This window comes from Lissotriton helveticus, chromosome 12 (genome assembly GCF_964261635.1).
Source record: "Lissotriton helveticus chromosome 12, aLisHel1.1, whole genome shotgun sequence".
NCBI lineage: Eukaryota > Metazoa > Chordata > Amphibia > Caudata > Salamandridae > Lissotriton > Lissotriton helveticus.
Window position 1 is genome coordinate 466,571,718 of NC_136073.1, and position 21,444 is coordinate 466,593,161.

The 21,444-nt window shown below is 44.4% G+C and overlaps 1 protein-coding gene across 1 annotated transcript in view; it reads left to right on the plus strand.

The window, feature by feature from the left end:
- MBTPS1 (membrane bound transcription factor peptidase, site 1) overlaps nt 1–21,444 on the plus strand; it is a 298,949-nt gene that overhangs the window by 96,778 nt on the left and 180,727 nt on the right. The window contains exon 3 of the mRNA XM_078670462.1: nt 3,604–3,861. Within this exon, the coding sequence (XP_078526588.1) occupies nt 3,604–3,861 (258 nt within the window). The remainder of the gene's footprint in view (nt 1–3,603; nt 3,862–21,444) is intronic.

Consider the following 21,444-nt stretch of genomic DNA (forward strand, 5'->3'; position numbering starts at 1 on the left):
TACCAAACACAACAAAACATAGCATAGCATACCAAAACATAGCATAGCAAAACAAAGCATAGCATAATAAAACACAACAAAACATAGCTTATCATAACAAAACATAGCATCATAGCATAACATAGCATAGCATAACAAAACACAGCATAGCATAGCATAAAAAATCAAAGCATAGGATAGCAAAACGTAGCATAGCAAAACAAAACATAGGATATCAAAACAAAACATAGCATACAGCATCACTCACCACCACCACAGCATCACTCAGGGGCACCACAACATCACTCAGGGGCACCACAACATCACTATGCTCTACCACAGCATCACTAAACGCCACAGCATCACTCGTTCGCCATCACAACATCACTCAGCGCCACCAGAGCATCAATCTGTGCAACCATTCAACAACAACTGGTTCAAATATGTTCTCTCAATGTTTCAAGCTTTATTGCAAATGTAACAAATATGTTAATATTTCACTTCTGTTCTTGGATTTTCGTCACAATAAAATACACTGAACATAATCTTCACAAAAGTTATTTACAAAAGTTTAAGCTATTACCATTATAAATTACAATACCTTTTATTTAAGTATTAATTATTAAAAAAAAATTAAAAGCCATTTTCATTTGTAATATCAATACATGCAAGTCACGTAAATACAACACATATTGCATTACAAATGGTATAGGTATCACATTTGCGAAAGTTATAACTATTGGCATTGTAAATGACAAAGCTATTAATTTCGCTATTTTCAAAAACAAAATATAAATCAAAAATTTGTCATTTACAAGACCAATAGCTCCAACTTTTCTAATGCGAGACCTATTGCATTTCCAATGCTTGTTATGTATTTATTGCCCAAATGTATACGCCATTTGTATGTTCTTCTTTGTTTACTTCTGCGTAGTTACACATTAGTACTTACCACTTCTTTCGTATAGAAGTTTAACTTCTCGGTCTCAGAGTATATTTTTATTCCCCAAAACCTTTCTTGTAGTAGTTCGAGTTTAAATGGTTGAAAATGCAATTCACCACGAACAGAGAGGTGGGCTAAAGCGTGGTGTAAGATTGAGTATTACTTTTAAACATGGACTGTGGAAGGCCTGCCCACACAGGGTAGAGACAAGTTAATGAAAACACTATAATGCAGTAGGCAGGAGGCCTGCTTTCTGAGCCATAAACAAGCAGTTGTGACCTACTTCAGTGTTGGTCATTTTGAGTCACCCACCAGGATTTTAACTGCCACTTGTAGGTCCCACACAGACCACAGTAGCATTAACCCACCGTGCTATTTCTTAGTATATTACTTTCCCCTTTCCCATTTAGATGTAGCAAATCACCAATTCGAGTCATTAAATTGATGGGTAATCATTAAATTGATGGGTAATCATTAAATTGATGGGTAATTGCGACATTTTACACAGTTTGATTCGTTTCCAATCTCACGAGAACACCCATTCATTTTTTGGCCTTTTACTTAAATAAAAATGTAATGGGCGAGTAATGCACGACGTGACCTTAGTTTTAGAAGCGGCAGTGTAAGAGGGCGGGGTGTATGACGCACGCAGTGAAAGCACTTTTATTTGCCCAAGGAAAGGTTGGGTCGGGATGTGTTATTTCCACCCCTGCAAGTGCTATGCCTCAGCCCCCCCCCCCCTGCCAGTGCCATGGCCTGACCCATACACAGCTCTCGTTTTGATCTGGCTTCCCTGTGGAAGTCTGCACAGGTTTCGGCTGTTTTGTCACCCAGAACTGTGTGTAGCATGGGGGATGCTTCAGGTGAACGAAAGCTGGTCTCTTCCCAGGAAGACATGTCTCATCCATAGTGATCCACTTCTGATTGTGGGTTCCTGCAGGTTCCAAAGGAGGCCCTGACCAGTGGCCCCCCCACACCGGCCGCCACATACCTGCTTGGAAAATCGGAGGTAAAATGCCGACTGGTTCTTGGGCATTTCTGCTACTTGGAGCTGGGAATAAATTGGAGAAAAGGATCACCAGAGGTGTGGGGACATCATGGGCATGTTCAAATCTGTGGTTCCAATTTCTGTTGTCTGGTGATTATCCAATTCAGCTGCAGTTCAATCACAGCCATTTCTTAAGTTTATCACTGTATCTTTGTTAGCCCGCTGTGTTATGCATTCTCTCATGGCCCTCTACAGGGCTGTTTCACAACACCACTAGAGGGCTCATTTATGCCTCACGAAGGTTCACTTGCATGCTGCTTCATGCATCTGTTGAAGGGCGCTATTAGGGCTGCACTGCATATCCGAAGGGAGGCTGCTCCGCGAAGGGAGAGTATGTGGCCTAACGGCTAGAGCGGTCGACCTTGGACCTGGGGAATCTGGTTCGAGTCTCAGCAGGGATGCTCAGCATCCAATCACTTAATCTCCCTGTGCCCAACAACAAACAAATTAATGTGTCCGTCTGTAATGCAGCTGGTGCTCATGTAAAAATCACTGTTACCTTTTGGGTCTAGTTTCTCGCTAGATAAAACTCCCAAAAAATAAAATCCCCGGGGAAGGGTTACTCCACCACTAGAGGGCTCCTTCACGCCTAATGAAGGTTCACTTGCTTTCTGTTTCATGCATTGTTGTAGGTTGTAGGTTGCCATTAGGGCTGTTCCGCGTATCCCAAGGGGGGCTGTTCCGCGTATCCCAAGGGGGGCTGTTCCGCGTATCCCAAGGGGGGCTGTTCCGCGTATCCCAAGGGGGGCTGTTCCGCGTATCCCAAGGGGGGCTGTTCCGCGTATCCCAAGGGGGGCTGTTCCGCGTATCCCAAGGGGGGCTGTTCCGCGTATCCCAAGAGCGGCTGTTCCGCGTATCCCAAGAGCGGCTGTTCCGCGTATCCCAAGAGCGGCTGTTCCGCGTATCCCAAGAGCGGCTGTTCCGCGTATCCCAAGAGCGGCTGTTCCGCGTATCCCAAGGGGCACCTGCTCCACATCACCACTAAAGGGATCCTTCATGCCTCATGAGGGTTCGCTGGCGTGCTGCTTCATGCATTGGTTGTAGATTGCAATTAGGGATGCTCTGAGTATCCCAAGGGGGCTGTTCCACGTATCCCAAGGGGGGCTGTTCTGCGTGGGGATGGGGGAATGCGCCACATCACTACTAGAATCATCTTGCATGTCTCATGTAGGTTCACTTGAGTGCCCGTTCATACATCGGTTGGAGGCCAGCGTTGGGGCTACCCCACACATCTTAAGGGGGGGCTGCTGCGCAGACCACTTGCAACCTCAGTTCACCCAATCGAAGTGCAACCTTTTACAGTTTCTCTTGAAGCAGAACCAGGCTGAGCATTCTATTAAGTCTGATGGTAGACCTTAATACTAAGAGGGATCTGCTTCCCTTGTGATCTGCTGCTAAACTCTGGCCAGCTGCTTTCCAATGATTATTTATTAAAGCTCAAATATTCCAGCCTTCATTGTTTCTTTGTTGAGGTGCTCTGTTATAGTTCCACATTTAACTTCACTGTGGGGGCTTCTTTGGTGGCATCTCTTCATACCCTACTCAGCAAATAATAACCAATGTTCTGATTTCCTGTTCATGAAGTGTGAAATGGAACTACTGGTTGTTCATGACCTTTTTTTTTTTCTTCCAGAGTATATTGTAGCGTTCACTGGGTATTTCACAGCCAAAGCCAGGAGTAGCTTCATTTCAAGCGCCTTGACGAGCAGTGGAGTGGAAGACTGGAGAATCGTTCCGCGCAGCAACCCCGCCAGTGACTACCCCAGCGATTTCGAAGTCATTGAGCTTAAAGAGAACCCAAGGGTTGGCCTGCTGACACTGGAAGATCACCCCAACATCAAACGTGTCACTCCTCAACGGAAGGTTTTCCGCTCGCTGAAATATGTGGAGTGTAAGTACAACCTCTTTTTAAGAACAGATCACCGCTGTGCCTCAATGCTTTGGTGCTAAGCTGTTAAGTGTTATGTTTGTGTGTGATGTCACGCCCTGCACCCGTGTTTCCTGAGTGGCACTATTGTTTCTCAACCCTCTTCCTTTGCAACACTGTACTCTCATGAATAAGTGCCACCATTAAAAAGGCTGCTGTGTCGGAGATAGAAAAAAGGTCTCCCTGCACTACTATTTCGGAATTATTATTTTTTATCTCTTTCGTCTTTACAATTTATATTTTGTTACTTGTTTTTGCTACCTTTCTTGGAATGTGTGTTGTGTTCTTAGTGTTTATCTTGAGCTTAAGTACTTCACCTGGAATGTGATTTCAAACCTATTTTTTGCGTTTTCATCAATTGTTCAATGTTTTGCTGTTTTTAGTCAATTGTTATTTCATCACGTTGCTTCATTTAGTTAATAATTCAAGAAGTTTAATTCAGGACACACACAAAATATTTGGATGCCACAGGTTTAGTAAGATATTTGTCCCCCCTCGCACCTTTTTGGGTCTCACCTTCCAGACAGCTTTTAGCTGTCTGGAAGTGAAAGACATTTTGTTGGCTATGCCAGAAACTTGCAGTGGGCTTAGAGCTGGCGAACTGTTTCCATTTGTTGTTACTCTAATTTGTTTACTTCTTATTAGACGGCTTTCCTTCCTCTTTGTTCCTCTTCTTGTGTTTGTTCCTCCTCTGGAGCATAGTCTCTCTTCCATACTTTTAAATGTCTGACTTGTATCTTTCAACTGTTCACTTTAAGGGAAATATTTTTTTTTCATTTTGTCAAGCCCTCCATGATATTACATATGTTTTCTAGCGCTAACCCTTGTCCGCTGCGCCTGTGCCAAATCACACCCAAGGCGCTTTGCTGCTTTCTCCCTTGTGCTGCTCTTTCTCTGGGTCATCAGAACCCCACCCATGCCATACCCCTCGCACTTGCTCCACATTGCTCTCACTAGTGTACTGCTTTTCCCCTCCGCCCCCCACCCAGCTTTATTTTTATTTCATCTTTGCTTCCCCAGACACTCCTTTATTGACCCACCCCTTTGCAGACCAATGTATTCTGCACCAGTCCACTCTACGCCACTGCACTCTACTCTGCACCACTGTATTCCACACCATTGCACTCTACGCCATTACTCTCTATGCCAATGAACTCTATGCCACTCTATCCCAATGCACTCTACGACACTACCCATGAATGCAGTCACACATGTCCTAATGCAGTGGTCCATAAACTGTGGACTGGGAACCCTTGAGGCCCTACTCGGGGGTTCTGTGACTGCTTAGAAAATTAAATAATAACAGATTTATAAAGTGTATGTAAATTAAGAAGCAAAATGTAAAATGTCATTTTAAAAAAAAAACATTCTGAAACTGTGAAGCAATTTGAAATTGGAGGCTAAAAATTAAGTTATAGTGTCCCAAGATTGATTCGTGGGACCAGTGATAGTGCATCATATAGAATATAGTATGGACAATGAGTGGTCTCAATTGAGCATAGCAATGCTCCAACCTTCCCATTAAAGTTGAGATTTTTAGAATTTTGTTTCGTGAAACAAAATATTTAATCTTTTGTGTAATTGTTTGATCAGTGCTTGTTTCTGTATTTTTTGTGCATTGTTTTGTGGTCCAATTCAACAAAAATGCTTAGGCTGATGTTCCAGAGGCACAGTAATGACTCGGTGGGGGTCCCTGTTTTAATTGATTATTAAGTGGTGGTCCACAGAAATCAAAAAGTTCATAACCACTGCCCTGATGCATGTGTACTATCCCATACGTCCTACTGTATGCCCCTACTGCATGCATGCAGGTTGACGTTACCGACATTTATTTTTTACGTTTATTTATTCATTCATTCATAGTCAGTAGGTCTTCAAGGTGACACTTATTGCCTTTGGCAATGCTTGTTTTCAACTGGCCCCCCAACCTGCTGCAAAAAACTGCAGTGTTACTGTTGGTGATGCTTTAGGCTACAACCACCAGAGGGGCTCTTTAGACACTAGGTTATTTGGTCTTTATATATAAAAATATTATGAGTGGATTTCCTCCCAAAATAAATGTTGCATATGGAGCCTACAAGAATGGCACCAGACTGCTTTCCCTTGAGTGCTTATTCCCATGATTTCAGTATGACATTTAGTATGACACATGGTGAGCAATATGACGCATACATGGAGTTACATTTTTTCCAGCTTAATGGATTCATTTTGTTTGTTTAGTGTTTTTCCAAGTTCCTCATTTCTGGATACGGTGTACCCTATTCTTTTCAAATATATAGCGTGATCTTCATTTCTAGTGTTCACTTTTCTGCTTGCTCTAAATGAATGATTGAGCTATGGTTAAAGCCTCTTGCCTTCTTATTGGTGTAGTGTCATTACACACCCTTGGTTCCACAATGAATATTCAATTATATCGTGTGACCTTTAAAGTCCATGTCAACACAGGAAGTGGTTAAAAAAGCAAGTTTAAGATGAATTAAAAATATCACAGAAAGAAACGAATGGATGTGGTGTATTGGATCGGGAGTGGAGGGGTGGGGTCGGCTTGATCCCCGATTATCCCTAAGTGACAAACCCGTCATGAGTTATGGTGTCCTGAATGATTGGTCATTTGTTCCTATATGAAAGCAGTGGGGCAGAAAAGGAGCGGTATCTCCGGTCCTTCGAGAGGCTCATCTGAGAGCACCCACAGTTGTGATAAGGGTCATTCCTGCAGCACCCCTAAACCCCTTTGGGTAGCCTTAAAGCATCCTGCCTGTCCATGATTCCTCTGCAAGTTCTTCCTTCGGTTTTAGAATCCTGGATCATCCAGTCATACCAAACTCTAACCTTGTATCAGCAGCACATGGTATGTCAGCAAAATTGCATGAAATTACGCATAATACGCATAATGACATGAAATCTGATGTTTTACTTTAGCACAAAACACATCTCTGTATCGATTTGTGGCTTAAGGGTGCATTTAAACAAAGCATTGGGAATAGCGCATTTTGTGGTACATTTTACTGTGAATGGCATGTAAATACACTAAGTGGCATAATGCTGTAGTTTTGGAAATCTCTCTTAATAAGCGAAACACAACTATAATTGCGTAATTTAAATTTCTCCCAGGCCTACGAAACAGTGCACTGTAGGTGTGGTGCAAATGTTTGCTGGTTGCTTGAATGTTGAAGGGGGATTACTTGGTTTAGATGTTCATAAGATTTCTTCTCTTAAATTTGTTAAAGTTTGAGTCTAGGTTTGTGCCGGTTGTATGCCTCTGAGCAGTGTAACATTCCTGACACGCACTTGAGGCTGTACTTGGTGTGCAGTTATGTGAGTTGCACCAGTGCAGTAGGTTAGGTGTTTTTAGTATTCACTTCGGTGTGGGGTGCTTGCATTCATAGGATGCAGTGTTGTTGGTTAGAGTCGTGACGAGTTGATTTCGCTATGATACCTTTCAAGTTTGGTGATTTAGTATTTCTAAGAGTTGGTGCTTTATAGCGGATTACTGCTTCCAGTGTGGGATTCAGTGAGAAATTCTGAGAATTCATATTTTCCCTAAAATGTACTTTGCCACAGTGATAGGGTTATTCAAAATGTAAGAAAGACAAATTGGAGAGAAGTATAGAAGGGGAAATTGGGACAGAGGCAGAAACGTGCGTAGACTATGAACCAATCCAGTTGCAGAAACCTCCTGGGTTAGAAGTGAGTGATTGAATTGAGGTTTGATCAAATGTAAACCTTTCTCTCATTAACATGCCAGGCTTCTGCTGTCTGAGCGTGCGCCAAGGTTGCAGCAGACTTGGCTGGCATAGTAGGCAGCGTGGCTTGCTCACTTGGCACATTCTATCTTAGTTCCCCTTTTAAGGTCGAGCCTGGGCAGCGCGCATGCGTTGTCTGCAAGACCTGATGTAAACAGTATAGTGAGAGTAATCCCGCCTGCTGCTTGCAATTGAGTCATTTATTTGTCACTCTGATTTCTGGGCTCCCTATTGGTTGCTCCTTCGAATCATTACTTCTGTTTTTATTAAAGCAGCACCGACCAACTGCAGTTTTATTGCGCTGCAACTGTGTACGTATGTTCTGTTTAGGGACTACTTGTTTTTCATCATGGCACGTAGCATGACGCCTGGTCTCGTCATTTTTTTTCACCATGACGCCTGCTTCAGGGGATGCCATGCACATATGCCTGTAGCTTCTGGTTCCGGCCATCACTCCACCTTGTTTAATTCACTTCGACCCATGTGAAAGAATGGCTGCAGCTTCCATGACATTAGCACAGACCGCTCTGCAAATATGAAATGTATGTGTTCACGATGTGTTAATACTATCACGTTTAGCACCGCAGAGCACAATCCAGTTCCAAAGTAACTGATTACTACTTTAGTTACATTTCATTGAGATCCCATGTCAGAATACGAGTGCAATTAAATACAGAATTTTACGGAGTGTATAAAGGTCAAATATAATAGTCTTTGTGTATAATTTTTACGAGACAATTAGGCCGAAATTATTTAATCTCCAGTGTGGTAAATAAATGCTAACTCATTTGCTAAAGGACAGATACAAAATGTATATTCTATGCTTATAGACAACTATCATTCGCTGTGGCCGCTGTTAGGATCACTCATGCAATGCATTATGGGTATGCCGGATTCACCATGTCATCTTTCTTAAGATGGCCTCATTCGACATTTCCTTTCAGACTAAAGACTGAAATTCTACTGACCACCGACAGAGGGCCGCCCTCGGCATTAGGTTGTCATCCCTGCTGTTAGGATGGCTTCGAACAGCGCCTTGATGGACCGCTGTGACGTGACCCTTCACAGCCCTGGTTTGTTATGGGCAGACAGAAGCAAAAGAGCTCGGAGCTGAGCTGCTAGTAATAAACATACACCCATCACCAGGCGCCCCCACACCCTGGGTATTGAGCGCCGCAGAGTACAACATAGTGTCAGGACTCCAAAGGATCAGGACCTCTCTATTTGCTCAACATATCTACTACAGACCATTCCCAACTTACAGAAAGTTAAAGCCATTACTTGGAAGGAAGCTTGGAGATTAAATAATTCCAAGATGGCCGACAATTGTGGAGGAGTGCAGTTCTAGTCCTTTTTAACATTCCAAGATTCTACTTCAAGCCCTCGCAATAGAATCTTGATGCATTTCACCTGAACTGTGAACCAAAGCGCACGCCTTCTCAGGAGCTCTCCCATAAGTTTAGTTAGTCGGTCTGGGTTTTTCGTCGTGTTCGTCGAGTTAGTTCTGGTATCGTCGTGTTCGTCAAGTAATTCTGAATTAGAGACTCTGAAGATATTGTCTAGCATGTATAAGATTTTTCAAATCCGCCTCGTTTTGTGGTAATTGGTTTGGACTCATGCGCCGTCCATTCTTGAAGTTACGCTACTCTCCTGGGACCTGCGCATGACTTCACCTCTTCAGAGAAGGAGTAGGTTAACTCATGCGCGGTTCGCTTCTCAAGCAACACTACCCTCCTGAGACCTGCGCATTGATTAAGGACATCCTTCGGCAACTGAGTAAGTCTCTGCCTTCCTCACATGTACGGAGACGCTACTTCGGCTGAAGTAGCGTTCGAGTGATCGGAATTCATGCGCAGCTGGTTTTCTGTGAGAACACTACCTAAACAGAAACTAGCGCGCTAAGAAGCAGTGTTAGTTTTTTCCAATAAGAAGAGACACCGCTACAAGATCATTCTAAGCTAAGTACTTAGCAGATTCAAATGTTATGAATTGTAAATATAGCATGAACAATAGTAGTTAAAAAGTAGAGACATAAGAAGCAGTACACTTACCCATCAACTCTTAGACCTCGAGTAAAAGACCTGAAAGAACAACGATTGGAGTTGGTTAAAAAATATAATTAGAAAAGACTCTAAATGCAAGATAGAACATTTTGAAGACCATAGAAGAGGTGCAAGGTCTAAGGTTATACTGTTTCCAGGGTTTCCAACCAAGAACAAAAACTGCATGGAGAAGAAGCAGGAAATTGGAGACAGATAACCGCAGGTAGTCTCTTTGTCTTCTTATTTATTTTATCCACTCCCCCTTCCCCCTTTGGGAGATTCTGCTGAGTATTGTGTATTATTACCAGTGGGTCTCCTGGGCGGGGCATTGGGAATAGGCATCTCTGTTCCTGCGCAAGTACTGGAAGCCCGCCTGACACATAGCCCTAAAATGCCAATCACTTATTTAGTTACATTTCATTGAGATCCCACATCATGATGAGACCAGTCAAAAATGTTGACATTTTCTTTCTTCATTGCCACACTGAGTGCAACTAAATGCAGAAAATTACTAATATATATATATATATATATATATATATATATATATATATATTATATACATATACGAGTGAGCTATTAGATTGCAATTGTTTTTACCGAGACAATTGTGACGAAATTAAAGATCTTGAGTGTGAAAAAAAAATAGCTAACTCTCTTGGTAAAGAACAGATACAAAATGTATGTTCTATGCTTATAGACAGCTATTATTCGCTGTGGTGGCTGTTAGTCACTCATGCAATGCATTATGGGTATGCCAGATTCACCATATATTCTTTTTTTGATGGCCTCAGTCGAGATAAAGACGGCAATTCTACTGACGACCGACAGAGGGCTGCCCTCTGCATTAGGTTGTCATCCCTGCTGTTAGACGGTTTCGGCCTTGTCTAAGCTGTGACGTCTCCCCTGGAACCCCACCCACTCTAAGGGAATGCAATAGGTCTTGCATTTATGCGCGTTTAAGCTATTGGCATTGTAAATGACTGCGTTTTATTTAGGTTTTAAAAACGAAAATAAAAATAAAGGTATTGTCATTTACAATGTCAATAGCTCAAACTTGCGTAAATGCGAGATCTATTGTATTGCAAATGTTTGTTATTATTTACTCTTCTTGGATTTGGATTTGGATATGGATTTATACAGTGCGTAGCTACCCTGAGGCGTCCCAGCGCTAACAGTAGACCTATATTCCAGTTGTGCGTCTGGTCTCTGTCCCGCCTGCTCCCACTCGTGTTGACGCCGGGGATCATGGTTCAATCCCCGGCACCGGCGGCAGGGGTCTGCCCAGCACCATGTGACTGAGCTTGCTTAATCTTCCCGATAGCCCCCAGTGCCGGGAAAACTACGGGTAGCTGTGCGCTTTACAAATACAGGATTATTATTATTATTATTATTAGGAAACAGGTGCAGTAACCATTCTAAAACAGATACCCCCCTGTCCTAAGAGCTTTTAAGCAATCAGCGCTTCAAGTACCTTAAGTGTCCTAATACATAGTGCCTAGAGCTGGTGTGTGCTACAGACCAGGCCACTTGGAAGGTGGCAAGGGCAATCAAACTCAAATACATACCCCACAGCACACCCCCATCATTTGGCCATTGTGTCCAGATAGTGCTGCCTGCAGCTGCAAGACAGATGGCCTAGTGGCCAGAAGGAGTCCATAAGGAGGCTAGAGATGGAGTTGGTGGTGAATGGAAGGCCAGAAGGAGGAGTGACAGAGGAACAGAGGAGGAGATGCAAGCCGAGGTGAAATGATCGAAATTAAAAGGAGTGTTAGTGTACAGTGCCTAGAAACAAATTGCAACCTACTGACACTTCTTAAGGACTGCTAGCAAGAAGGTAGTATATGGCTTGTCAGCAAAATACAACTGTTGAGGAGCAGGGTGAGTAGTTTGAGCATGGTTACACCAGTACACATTTTCGAACAGCACAAAAAAGGACTCTAGGAGAGACTGGAGGCGCTCCCTAACATAGCAGTCATTCGCCAGCTACATCAGCCTCAAACGTCTTCTTGCAACAAAGATCAGGCTGTTGCAACATTCTTCATTCTTCTAATTCTGAAAAGTTCACAAAAATTCAGCATATCACCTAGGCTCCTTCAATACTTTGCTCCAGTTCCTGCGACACTTGGACATGTAGACGACCATCAAAAAGTGGTATGACGTTTCTGCACAAGTGATGTCCCCTGGTAACAGCAAAGTTTAGTTAGTTCTTACGAAAGACCAGTAGCTTCCAAGGGAGTACATGGGAGAAAAGTACAAACACTTTCAAGAGGAAAATAGTGGAAGGGTTACGTGTCAAAATGGACTTGAGGCTGATCTGTCAGTAGAAAACTGGATAATCTTCTTCACAATTGTCTTCAACTCACCATAATAAGCAACCCAAACAAATGAGTCTCTTTCACTAGCCTTGCCAAAAAACGCAACCATAAAAACAGGCGGGAAGTTCACTGATAAAAACAAAAAGGCCATCGGGGAGCTCACCAGAACAAAAACCCTAAGTCCAAATGTGGTTCCTCACAACCTTTGTGGTCTTCAGATTCAAGCCCTCCGACTACCCCCACACCATGGTTGAACAGTGTCATTTTACCATTAAATAGCCGTCCTACCTAGGCACAACCTTGACTAGCAATATTAATTGTGATGCCCATATCCAATTGGAAATAGGAAAATCAGAAGCGCCACTAAACCCAATCCTCCAGCTTGCCCTGGACACTGGCAAACTGATTCTCCACACAAATAAAGTTGTTCTAGCAAAAGCGGGAAGCTAAATAGCCAATGGATTATGGAGCAGAATGTTGGAGCTTGGATAAATGCACAGATAAAATAGTTCCCCACTAGAGTAATTTCTGGAAAAGACGGTTTATACTCCCACCGGGCTTTCCCATAATTGCATTAAAATTAGTCGTCTGATACAGCTCCTTCCTGGACAGATGCAGATTATAGCAGATACAATATGGATGGAACCACTGGAAGTCCACTAGAATCCAACTGACTGATAATGCCTGAAAGGGAGCACTTTGGTGTGACTCCTGAATCCAATTATACAAGGACCTGGAAACAAAAACAAAAAGCACCATTAATTGGACTAGAAACTGTAGAACAAGGTCTGAGACTCGTACCACTCAAAAGTGCTGGTTAACTGAGACTTATTATGACACTCAACAATTCTGGTTATACACTCAACATAATTCAGCTGGGAAACAAATATTTTCACTTATATAACTTCCGGATAGCAAGTTTAACTATGTTATTTGATGCTTTAGCACATGCCCAGCCCTGCCTGACGAGAGCAAGAGACCCCTGACAAAGGAGGCCTTTTGCCTTGGCCAGAAGAGGTCTCCCACTCTGTAAACTTATGCAGAAAAGAAGCCTTGTGCAATGGAACATTGCACTTGCAGTGGAAAAGATCTGCTTCTTTACATCCTGTGCTGCCCACTTTATAACAACATCAGAGAATTGGGGCCACCAGCTAAACAACAATTAATTACATTTTGTTCCTAATCTGTGACGTGTCAGACTCCAAAACAAAAATGATGGGTCTTTTCCTAGCAAAGGTTTTGGCAGTAAAATATAAATCACTTTCCAGTTTAAAGAGTACAGCATTGATTGGTGAGAAAATACAGTAGTAAGGATAGCAGAAAAACCCTGTCCCGAAGTACTTTATAAATTATCTGGAAACAGCTGGAAAGCAAGAGGCAACACCTATTAGAAGAAACGACATAGTAAACGGACTAACGAGAAACCCCGACGAGCAACTGGATTGATTATTTTAAACTCACTGCACTAGAGCTAGCCGCGCAGACATTGTTTTAACTTTTTAACACATTTCTTTAGTTACAAAAAAGTCGTGTTATTGATTGTGCCGGAAGTACCTAAATAAATAAAGGCGACCCTTACTTTAAAGTGAACCTTTTCACCTGGATGCCCAAGTTTAGCTGGTTAGTCTCTGTGGGATACAGTACAGTCAGTGGCTTGGTTATAATAGGATACACATCCGTGTGCGAGTTGCTGCCCAGCAGTGGTTTACCTTCTCTAGAGTACAAGTTGTACATACATTACCATGGCAGCAGGAGCTAAACTGTTCTTAAACCAGATCTAAAACGAGCATTGGCATAGCCAATAGGACTCGCATTTGGGACCTTATAAGGTGTTTAGCCATGCCGCCAGAAGCACTGTTTTGTAGCTATATCCTTATGAAGTCTTTTTAGGTCTGAGTACAGACAGCTTTAACTGTATAGAATACCTGATGTCTTCAGTTTTTCAAAAAAAAAAAAGTCCGGTACGAATAGCAGAGTGAAAGAGCTCTTTGTGTCCGAGCCCTTCAGCCATTGGTTTTCACGTGCTTTTCATGGTTTGCCCTTCCTTGGCTGTGACATCCATCAAGGCTGTGGCATATTGTGGATGTTTACATTGTCACATTTACGTCCTCGTTAGGGTTTCTCAATGCGACTCGGGTAGCCATTTTGGTAGAGTAGAATCTTTGTGTGCTCTTAGATGTATTTACTTAACTGACACTAACATTTGAATTACAGGTTTATGGCTCTTTTGCTTTGCAAGAGTTGGAAAGACCGTGCTATTAGCTAATCACCCTTGCCACATTCAATATTGAATTTACAGCTTTTTTTTGGTTTCAAAATAAAGACGTGCGTGCACTTAAGCGTCGTAAAGATATAATTCAAATACGGATCTTTTTCAAAAGTGCCTACTGTGTAATATTTTGCTATGTTTGCATTTCAAGTGGAGCTAAGAGTGAAAGGCTGAAGCTTGCATTACAACGGGCTTCACTGATGTTATAAGTAGTATAGGTCAACCTATACTAACTACCAGTGCTTTAAATGGGACGGTACTGTCCTGTACTAAGTACCGGCACTTTTTAGGGCTCGCCTGCTGATGCGCTTCAGCGCATAGCTGGCGAAGCTCTATAGGGGCTTATCCAGTGTTTATCCACCACTGGCGATTCCACTGGCGATTCCTTCAAGTGCATGTGCTTTTTAGGTCATTGCGCTTGCGCAAGCCCTAAAAAGCGCGTGCACAATGCCACCAGCCGCCTGCCTGCCTGCCTCGCATTACCACATCAAAGGCAGCCCTCCGAGCGCATTTCTCACCCCCTAATTATTCACGGCCGGCCGGCAGGCACATCAAAGGCTGCTGCTGCCGTGACTCGCATTTCTCCTCCCTCCTCCCCTATCACTGCCCAGGCCGGCCGTACTTTCTCTTTACAAGGGCGCCCATTCCTGAATCACTTGAAATCTCTCCACATTATTTGCATTTTGTTAATTAAAAAAATTAACTACAACACAGCGTTGCACATTTTTCTCGACTTCGGAAGGATGAGTCCCAATCTCATTTGTACAAAGTGTTGTAATGGGATTATTGGAGAGTTAGAGAAACGTGCTCACAAGTTACATTTTTATGCAAATCATCTGAGTAAATAAACAATAGCATGGTGCCGTTTGCGTCCTTGACTTGATCTGGTTTTTATTTTTATTTTGCTATTATTCTCACAAAGGCTAAGAAGGTCTGCCTACTTTAGTATTAAGTGCTATACGTCGCATAAGCAACAGCTAACCATTCACTCACCCACGCAACGCCACTCACCCACGCAACGCCACTCACCCACGCAACGCCACTCACCCACGCAACGCCACTCACCCACGCAACGCCACTCACCCACGCAACGCCACTCACCCACGCAACGCCACTCACCCACGCAACGCCACTCACCCACGCAACGCCACACACACACGCAACGCCACACACACACGCAACGCCACACACACACGCAACGCCACACACACACGCAACGCCACACACACACGCAACGCCACACACACACGCAACGCCACACACACACGCAACGCCACACACACACGCAACGCCACACACACACGCAACGCCACACACACACGCAACGCCACACACACACGCAACGCCACACACACACGCAACGCCACACACACACGCAACGCCACTCACACACGCAACGCCACTCACACATGCAACGCCACTCACACACGCAACGCCACTCACACATGCAACGCCACTCACACATGCAACGCCACTCACACATGCAACGCCACACACACATGCAACGCCACTCACACACGCAACGCCACTCACACATGCAACGCCACTCACACACGCAACGCCACTCACACATGCAACGCCACTCACACATGCAACGCCACTCACACATGCAACGCCACTCAACCACGCAACGCCACTCAACCACGCAACGCCACTCACCCACGCAACGCCACTCACCCACGCAACGCCACTCACCCACGCAACGCCACTCACCCACGCAACGCCACTCACCCACGCAACGCCACTCACCCACGCAACGCCACTCACCCACGCAACGCCACTCAGCCACGCAACGCCACTCAGCCACGCAACGCCACTCAGCCACGCAACGCCACTCAGCCACGCAACGCCACTCAGCCACGCAACGCCACTCAGCCACGCAACGCCACTCAGCCACGCAACGCCACTCAGCCACGCAACGCCACTCAGCCACGCAACGCCACTCAGCCACGCAACGCCACTCAGCCACGCAACGCCACTCAGCCACGCAACGCCACACACACACGCAACGCCACACACACACGCAACGCCACACACACACGCAACGCCACACACACACGCAACGCCACACACACACGCAACGCCACACACACACGCAACGCCACACACACACGCAACGCCACACACACACGCAACGCCACACACACACGCAACGCCACACACACACGCAACGCCACACACACACGCAACGCCACACACACACGCAACGCCACACACACACGCAACGCCACACACACGCAACGCCACACACACGCAACGCCACACACACGCAACGCCACACACACGCAACGCCACACACACGCAACGCCACTCAGCCACGCAACGCCACTCAGCCACGCAACGCCACTCAGCCACGCAACGCCACTCAGCCACGCAACGCCACTCAGCCACGCAACGCCACTCAGCCACGCAACGCCACTCAGCCACGCAACGCCACTCAGCCACGCAACGCCACTCAGCCACGCAACGCCACTCAGCCACGCCACGCCACTCAGCCACGCCACGCCACTCAGCCACGCCACGCCACTCAGCCACGCCACGCCACTCAGCCACGCCACGCCACTCAGCCACGCCACGCCACTCAGCCACGCCACGCCACTCAGCCACGCCACGCCACTCAGCCACGCAACGCCACTCAGCCACGCAACGCCACTCAGCCACGCAACGCCACTCACCCACGCAACGCCACTCACCCACGCAACGCCACTCACCCACGCAACGCCACTCACCCACGCAACGCCACTCACCCACGCAACGCCACTCACCCACGCAACGCCACTCACCCACGCAACGCCACTCACCCACGCAACGCCACTCACCCACGCAACGCCACTCACCCACGCAACGCCACTCACCCACGCAACGCCACTCACCCACGCAACGCCACTCACCCACGCAACGCCACTCACCCACGCAACGCCACTCAGCCACGCAACGCCACTCAGCCACGCAACGCCACTCAGCCACGCAACGCCACTCAGCCACGCAACGCCACTCAGCCACGCAACGCCACTCAGCCACGCAACGCCACTCAGCCACGCAACGCCACTCAGCCACGCAACGCCACTCAGCCACGCAACGCCACTCAGCCACGCAACGCCACTCATCCATTTGCAAAACGAAAAATGTGAAACTCTTCTATTGCGAGACCTATTGCATTTTCAATGCTTGTTAATCTTGAGAGGGAGAGTACCGGCACTTCTCAAGAGATATGCAATGCTTTTAATTGGAGAGTACCGGCACTTCTCAGAAACAAGCAGGTACTTCGGTACAGAGTACCTGCACTTCTATTTTTCCATTTAAAGCACTGCTAACTACTATATAGATGACCTCTTTGTGTAGTCTGTCCAGGAAAAGGGGCCTACTCCCAGCTTGCATATTGCGGTAGCCCAAGATGATGCTTCATGATGAAACAGTTTTTTCTAAGGCAGGAGGAGACGACTCCTAAAGTTGCTAAGTTTTACGAAACACTTCACCTTTATAAAACAACAGATCTGTTGGCCTTCGCAGTGGTTCTTTAAGGTGCAGTGAGGGCTAAAGTTCCTTTTGGCGCGATGTAAAGATTTTGAGGATATTATTGTGAGCAGATATAATGTTAAAGCCATTGCCGGCCTTTATCAACAGATTCCTGTAGCAGCTTTAGAATTACCACTTGTAACGATACATTTGCTAATCAGGTAAACGGTTACTAGGGTGATTTCCTGCTGTTTTGTTTAAAAATATATATAATAATAATTGTTGCTGTGCAAGTTTTGCTTGTGGGTTCCAGGTCATCTAATAATGTACAGTAGGATTGCTACTGGAAAAAAAGCAAATATTTTATCACATGTTATTACAGTTATGGTCTCTAGAACAACACATCCCATGTGAATAAATGCGTGGCATTCACGTTAGCTGGTACAACAAATGGTTCCCAGTTCACCTCCAAATTATTCTTCTTTTTTTTTTTTTTTTTTTTTTTTTTTTTAAATTGCAAACATAAAATATTTTACCAACTCAGAAAAATTTAAAAACTGGGAATCATTAAACCCATATGGGTGTTATTTAGCATTAATCGTAATGCCTATTCTTTCTATAACTTGTTTCAGAATTCACTATTTAAATACTTAAATCCTCACGTTTAATAGTAGCCTCCTAATTGTGTAGATATCTCAGGGGCTTCCTTGAGGCCACCTATATCCTATTAAAAGTTGTCATTGCACCTTTTTGCTGACTAAACATAATTGTCAAGTGAGATATTTTGTTGTTGGAGCAGAGCTGTCCACTCACACAGTGCAGTCGGGTGGCCACGTGGGGTCTGCATCAATCACACAGATGCATGACGAATACACAGTGTTGCGCTGTGAGTACTAGGCGAGTTGGAAACCAATCCATGAAGTACCTTTGCAACTACATATGAGAAGATTCTGCTGACTAAATATACTAGATGGTTTACTGCCTTCCAAGGACCTGAGATGCTTTGGTCCATTTTGTTAGTGCTAATGTTCATTGGCTTAACATAGGCCTGAGGGTAAGCCCTGGTATGGGTACTGCACCACTAAAACCTGCCCAGGCCGCTCCGATACAGCTCTGGCCATTTCAATGTATGAAGTGTTTGTTGCTCAGCAGTGCCCTGCGTTGGTGGCAAACTAGGGATCTTTTACCTTTTAAAATAAGCCACCTTTGAAAGTGTTAATAACAATTTACTACTCTTGCGTCAGCGTATTGCCATCTTCAGTATATGGTGGTATTTATTCTAACTATGCCAGACCTGCAAGAAGCATTCTTGTTAATTCGCTAATGTCTGCTGAAATATTGAGACCATATTAAATTATTCCATTCTACCAGAGGGTTTCATAAATAGACTGAGCACCCCCTCAAAATCACTGCCCTGATCTCGGTTTTCCATAAGTAATGTTTTTGCAGTTTCCGTTTGCATAAGATTAAAAAGCAGAGGAAGTCAGGCAGGGTGCAGACATGCTCTTTTCTCCACTATAATAACAGCTTGGACGTACAATGAAGTAGAGAGCACAACATTTCAGTTGCTTAAAGTAATCTCCTGCAAAATTATCTGCATTATCCTTCTTTGAACTTGAGCTACTATTGTATTGTAGACTGAACGACCTCCGTGGTTGGCTTGGTGTAATAATACCCTGACAAGCCTTCTCTAAACTATACCTTATTTAAAATGATGGACTGCGGTATATGTTTGTCACCACAATCTCTATGGGTAACCAGGGGTGGGGGAGTGGGAGAGTTTAACAGCTAAAGGGAGAGCATTCAAGTTTAAAGATAGAGTGGAGAATGCAGTCTAGAGACTGATCCTTTAACCTACACCAGAGAAATGTCTAGTTTCAGGGATGTGTTATTACGCTACAGTAGGACTGAGAGACCTTTTTATAGAGCGGATTCGAATGTAACCTATTTTATTCATTTTCAGTTGACAGTTTTTTTCGGTTTACTCTGTCGTCCAGCACCTGTGGCAGCACCGCTCACTTGCAGCGCGTGAGGCGCAGTCACAGACTGCGGGAGATAGATTTCATTGCCATAGTGACCACAGCAATGATAGGCCAACGTTGTGGAAAAAGGGGTTGTCACTGAGAGACTGAAAAGGATACTGGGAGGGAACCGTGACAGAGAGAAAAGTGAGGGTGGAGCGATGGATAACTCTCAGTGCCTTTTTTTGTTTTTGTTTTTTTGAGTGCAGCATTTTTGTTGGATCAGTTTCGATATCTCTTAAACTGTAACATTACATTTGTTGTGAATAAAATTGTATGAAAAAATATTCATGAGAACGAAGTGTTAAAAACCTAACAAAACCCTACTATATTTCCAAATATAAGTAGTAAAAATTGCAAAATAATGAGGAAAGTGAATGAGTGTTAAACTGAAAAAAGCTAGTACAGCAACTGATTGACGGCACTCGAACAGAGTATGGTGTGTAGTAAGTATTGGGTAAGTGGACATACCATAGATGGAGAGGAATGAGAAAACTGGGTAATTATTGTTGTGTGGGAGAATGGCGGTAGAATATGGGGGCTATTAGAGAAGGGAACACCCAGGGTCAAAGAGAGTGGGTACATATCAAAAATCGTGACTGAGAGCAAAGTATGAAGCTTGGGGGTGCTGCCCTTTCTACAGGGAAGACAATCTGCAAAAAGCCTTTTGAATTTGAAGCAACATCACTGACCGTGCAAATGATACTTTTTAAACAACTGTATTAAACTAATTTGCCCTGAAAAATATTTTTGTTTTAGAATGAATCATTCAAACTATGAACGTAGACTCAGCAGAACATGTTGTCAAATGGGCCTGAATCCTGGTAACAAAAATGGAGGATGGCACTGTTAGACCTGGCTTCATTGACCTGGTTTATCCTTTAACTATTTGCCTTCAACTGTCCTGTGTGCTGTCTTCGTTTTTGCTGGCGTTAGGATTTTGTACAAATTACCACTACTAACCCGTGAGAAAGTGCTTGCGCTGTCTCCTTAAGACATGGTAGAATTGGCTTATACACAATTGGCATATTTAGTTTACTTGTAAGTCCCCAGTGTAGATGTACTACCTGTGCTCTAGGCCTGTGAATTAAATGCCTAGTGGGCCTGCAGCACAGATTTTGCCATCCACTGAAGTAGCATTTTAAACGTGATTCAGGCCTGCCATGGCAGACTGTGTGTGCAGTTGTAAACTGCCATTTCGACCTGGCAAAATAAACATTTTGCCAGGGCCAAAACTTCCTTTTAATACATATGTTACCCCTTGTGTAGGCCATGGACAGCCCAGACGGCAGGGTGCAATGTATTTAAAAAGTAGGACTTGTCCTTGTGGTGAAAAACTCTTACATTCATTTTTCAGTACAGCAAGATCTACCTCCTCGAAAGGATAACATTGGAGTTACCTTATTACATTTAATAAGCTGTAATTTTCAAATGGGAACATGTAACCAGTTCAGGATCTCTGGAATTGTAATGAAAAATCCTAAGTCATGGTGAAGTCTGATTTTAAATTGCAATCTTCAAAATGCCCCTTTTTGAAAAACGGCATCTTCCTGCCTTGGCCATTTGGTACCTGCAGCCTGTCTCCGGGTCACATGACTGGATGTAGTTCACATTTGGGCTTTATGTATTCCTCCTAAACAGCCACACACAATAGGGAGTTTAGGTGCGCCTGGATGGCCAATCAGTGGCAGGATGGGA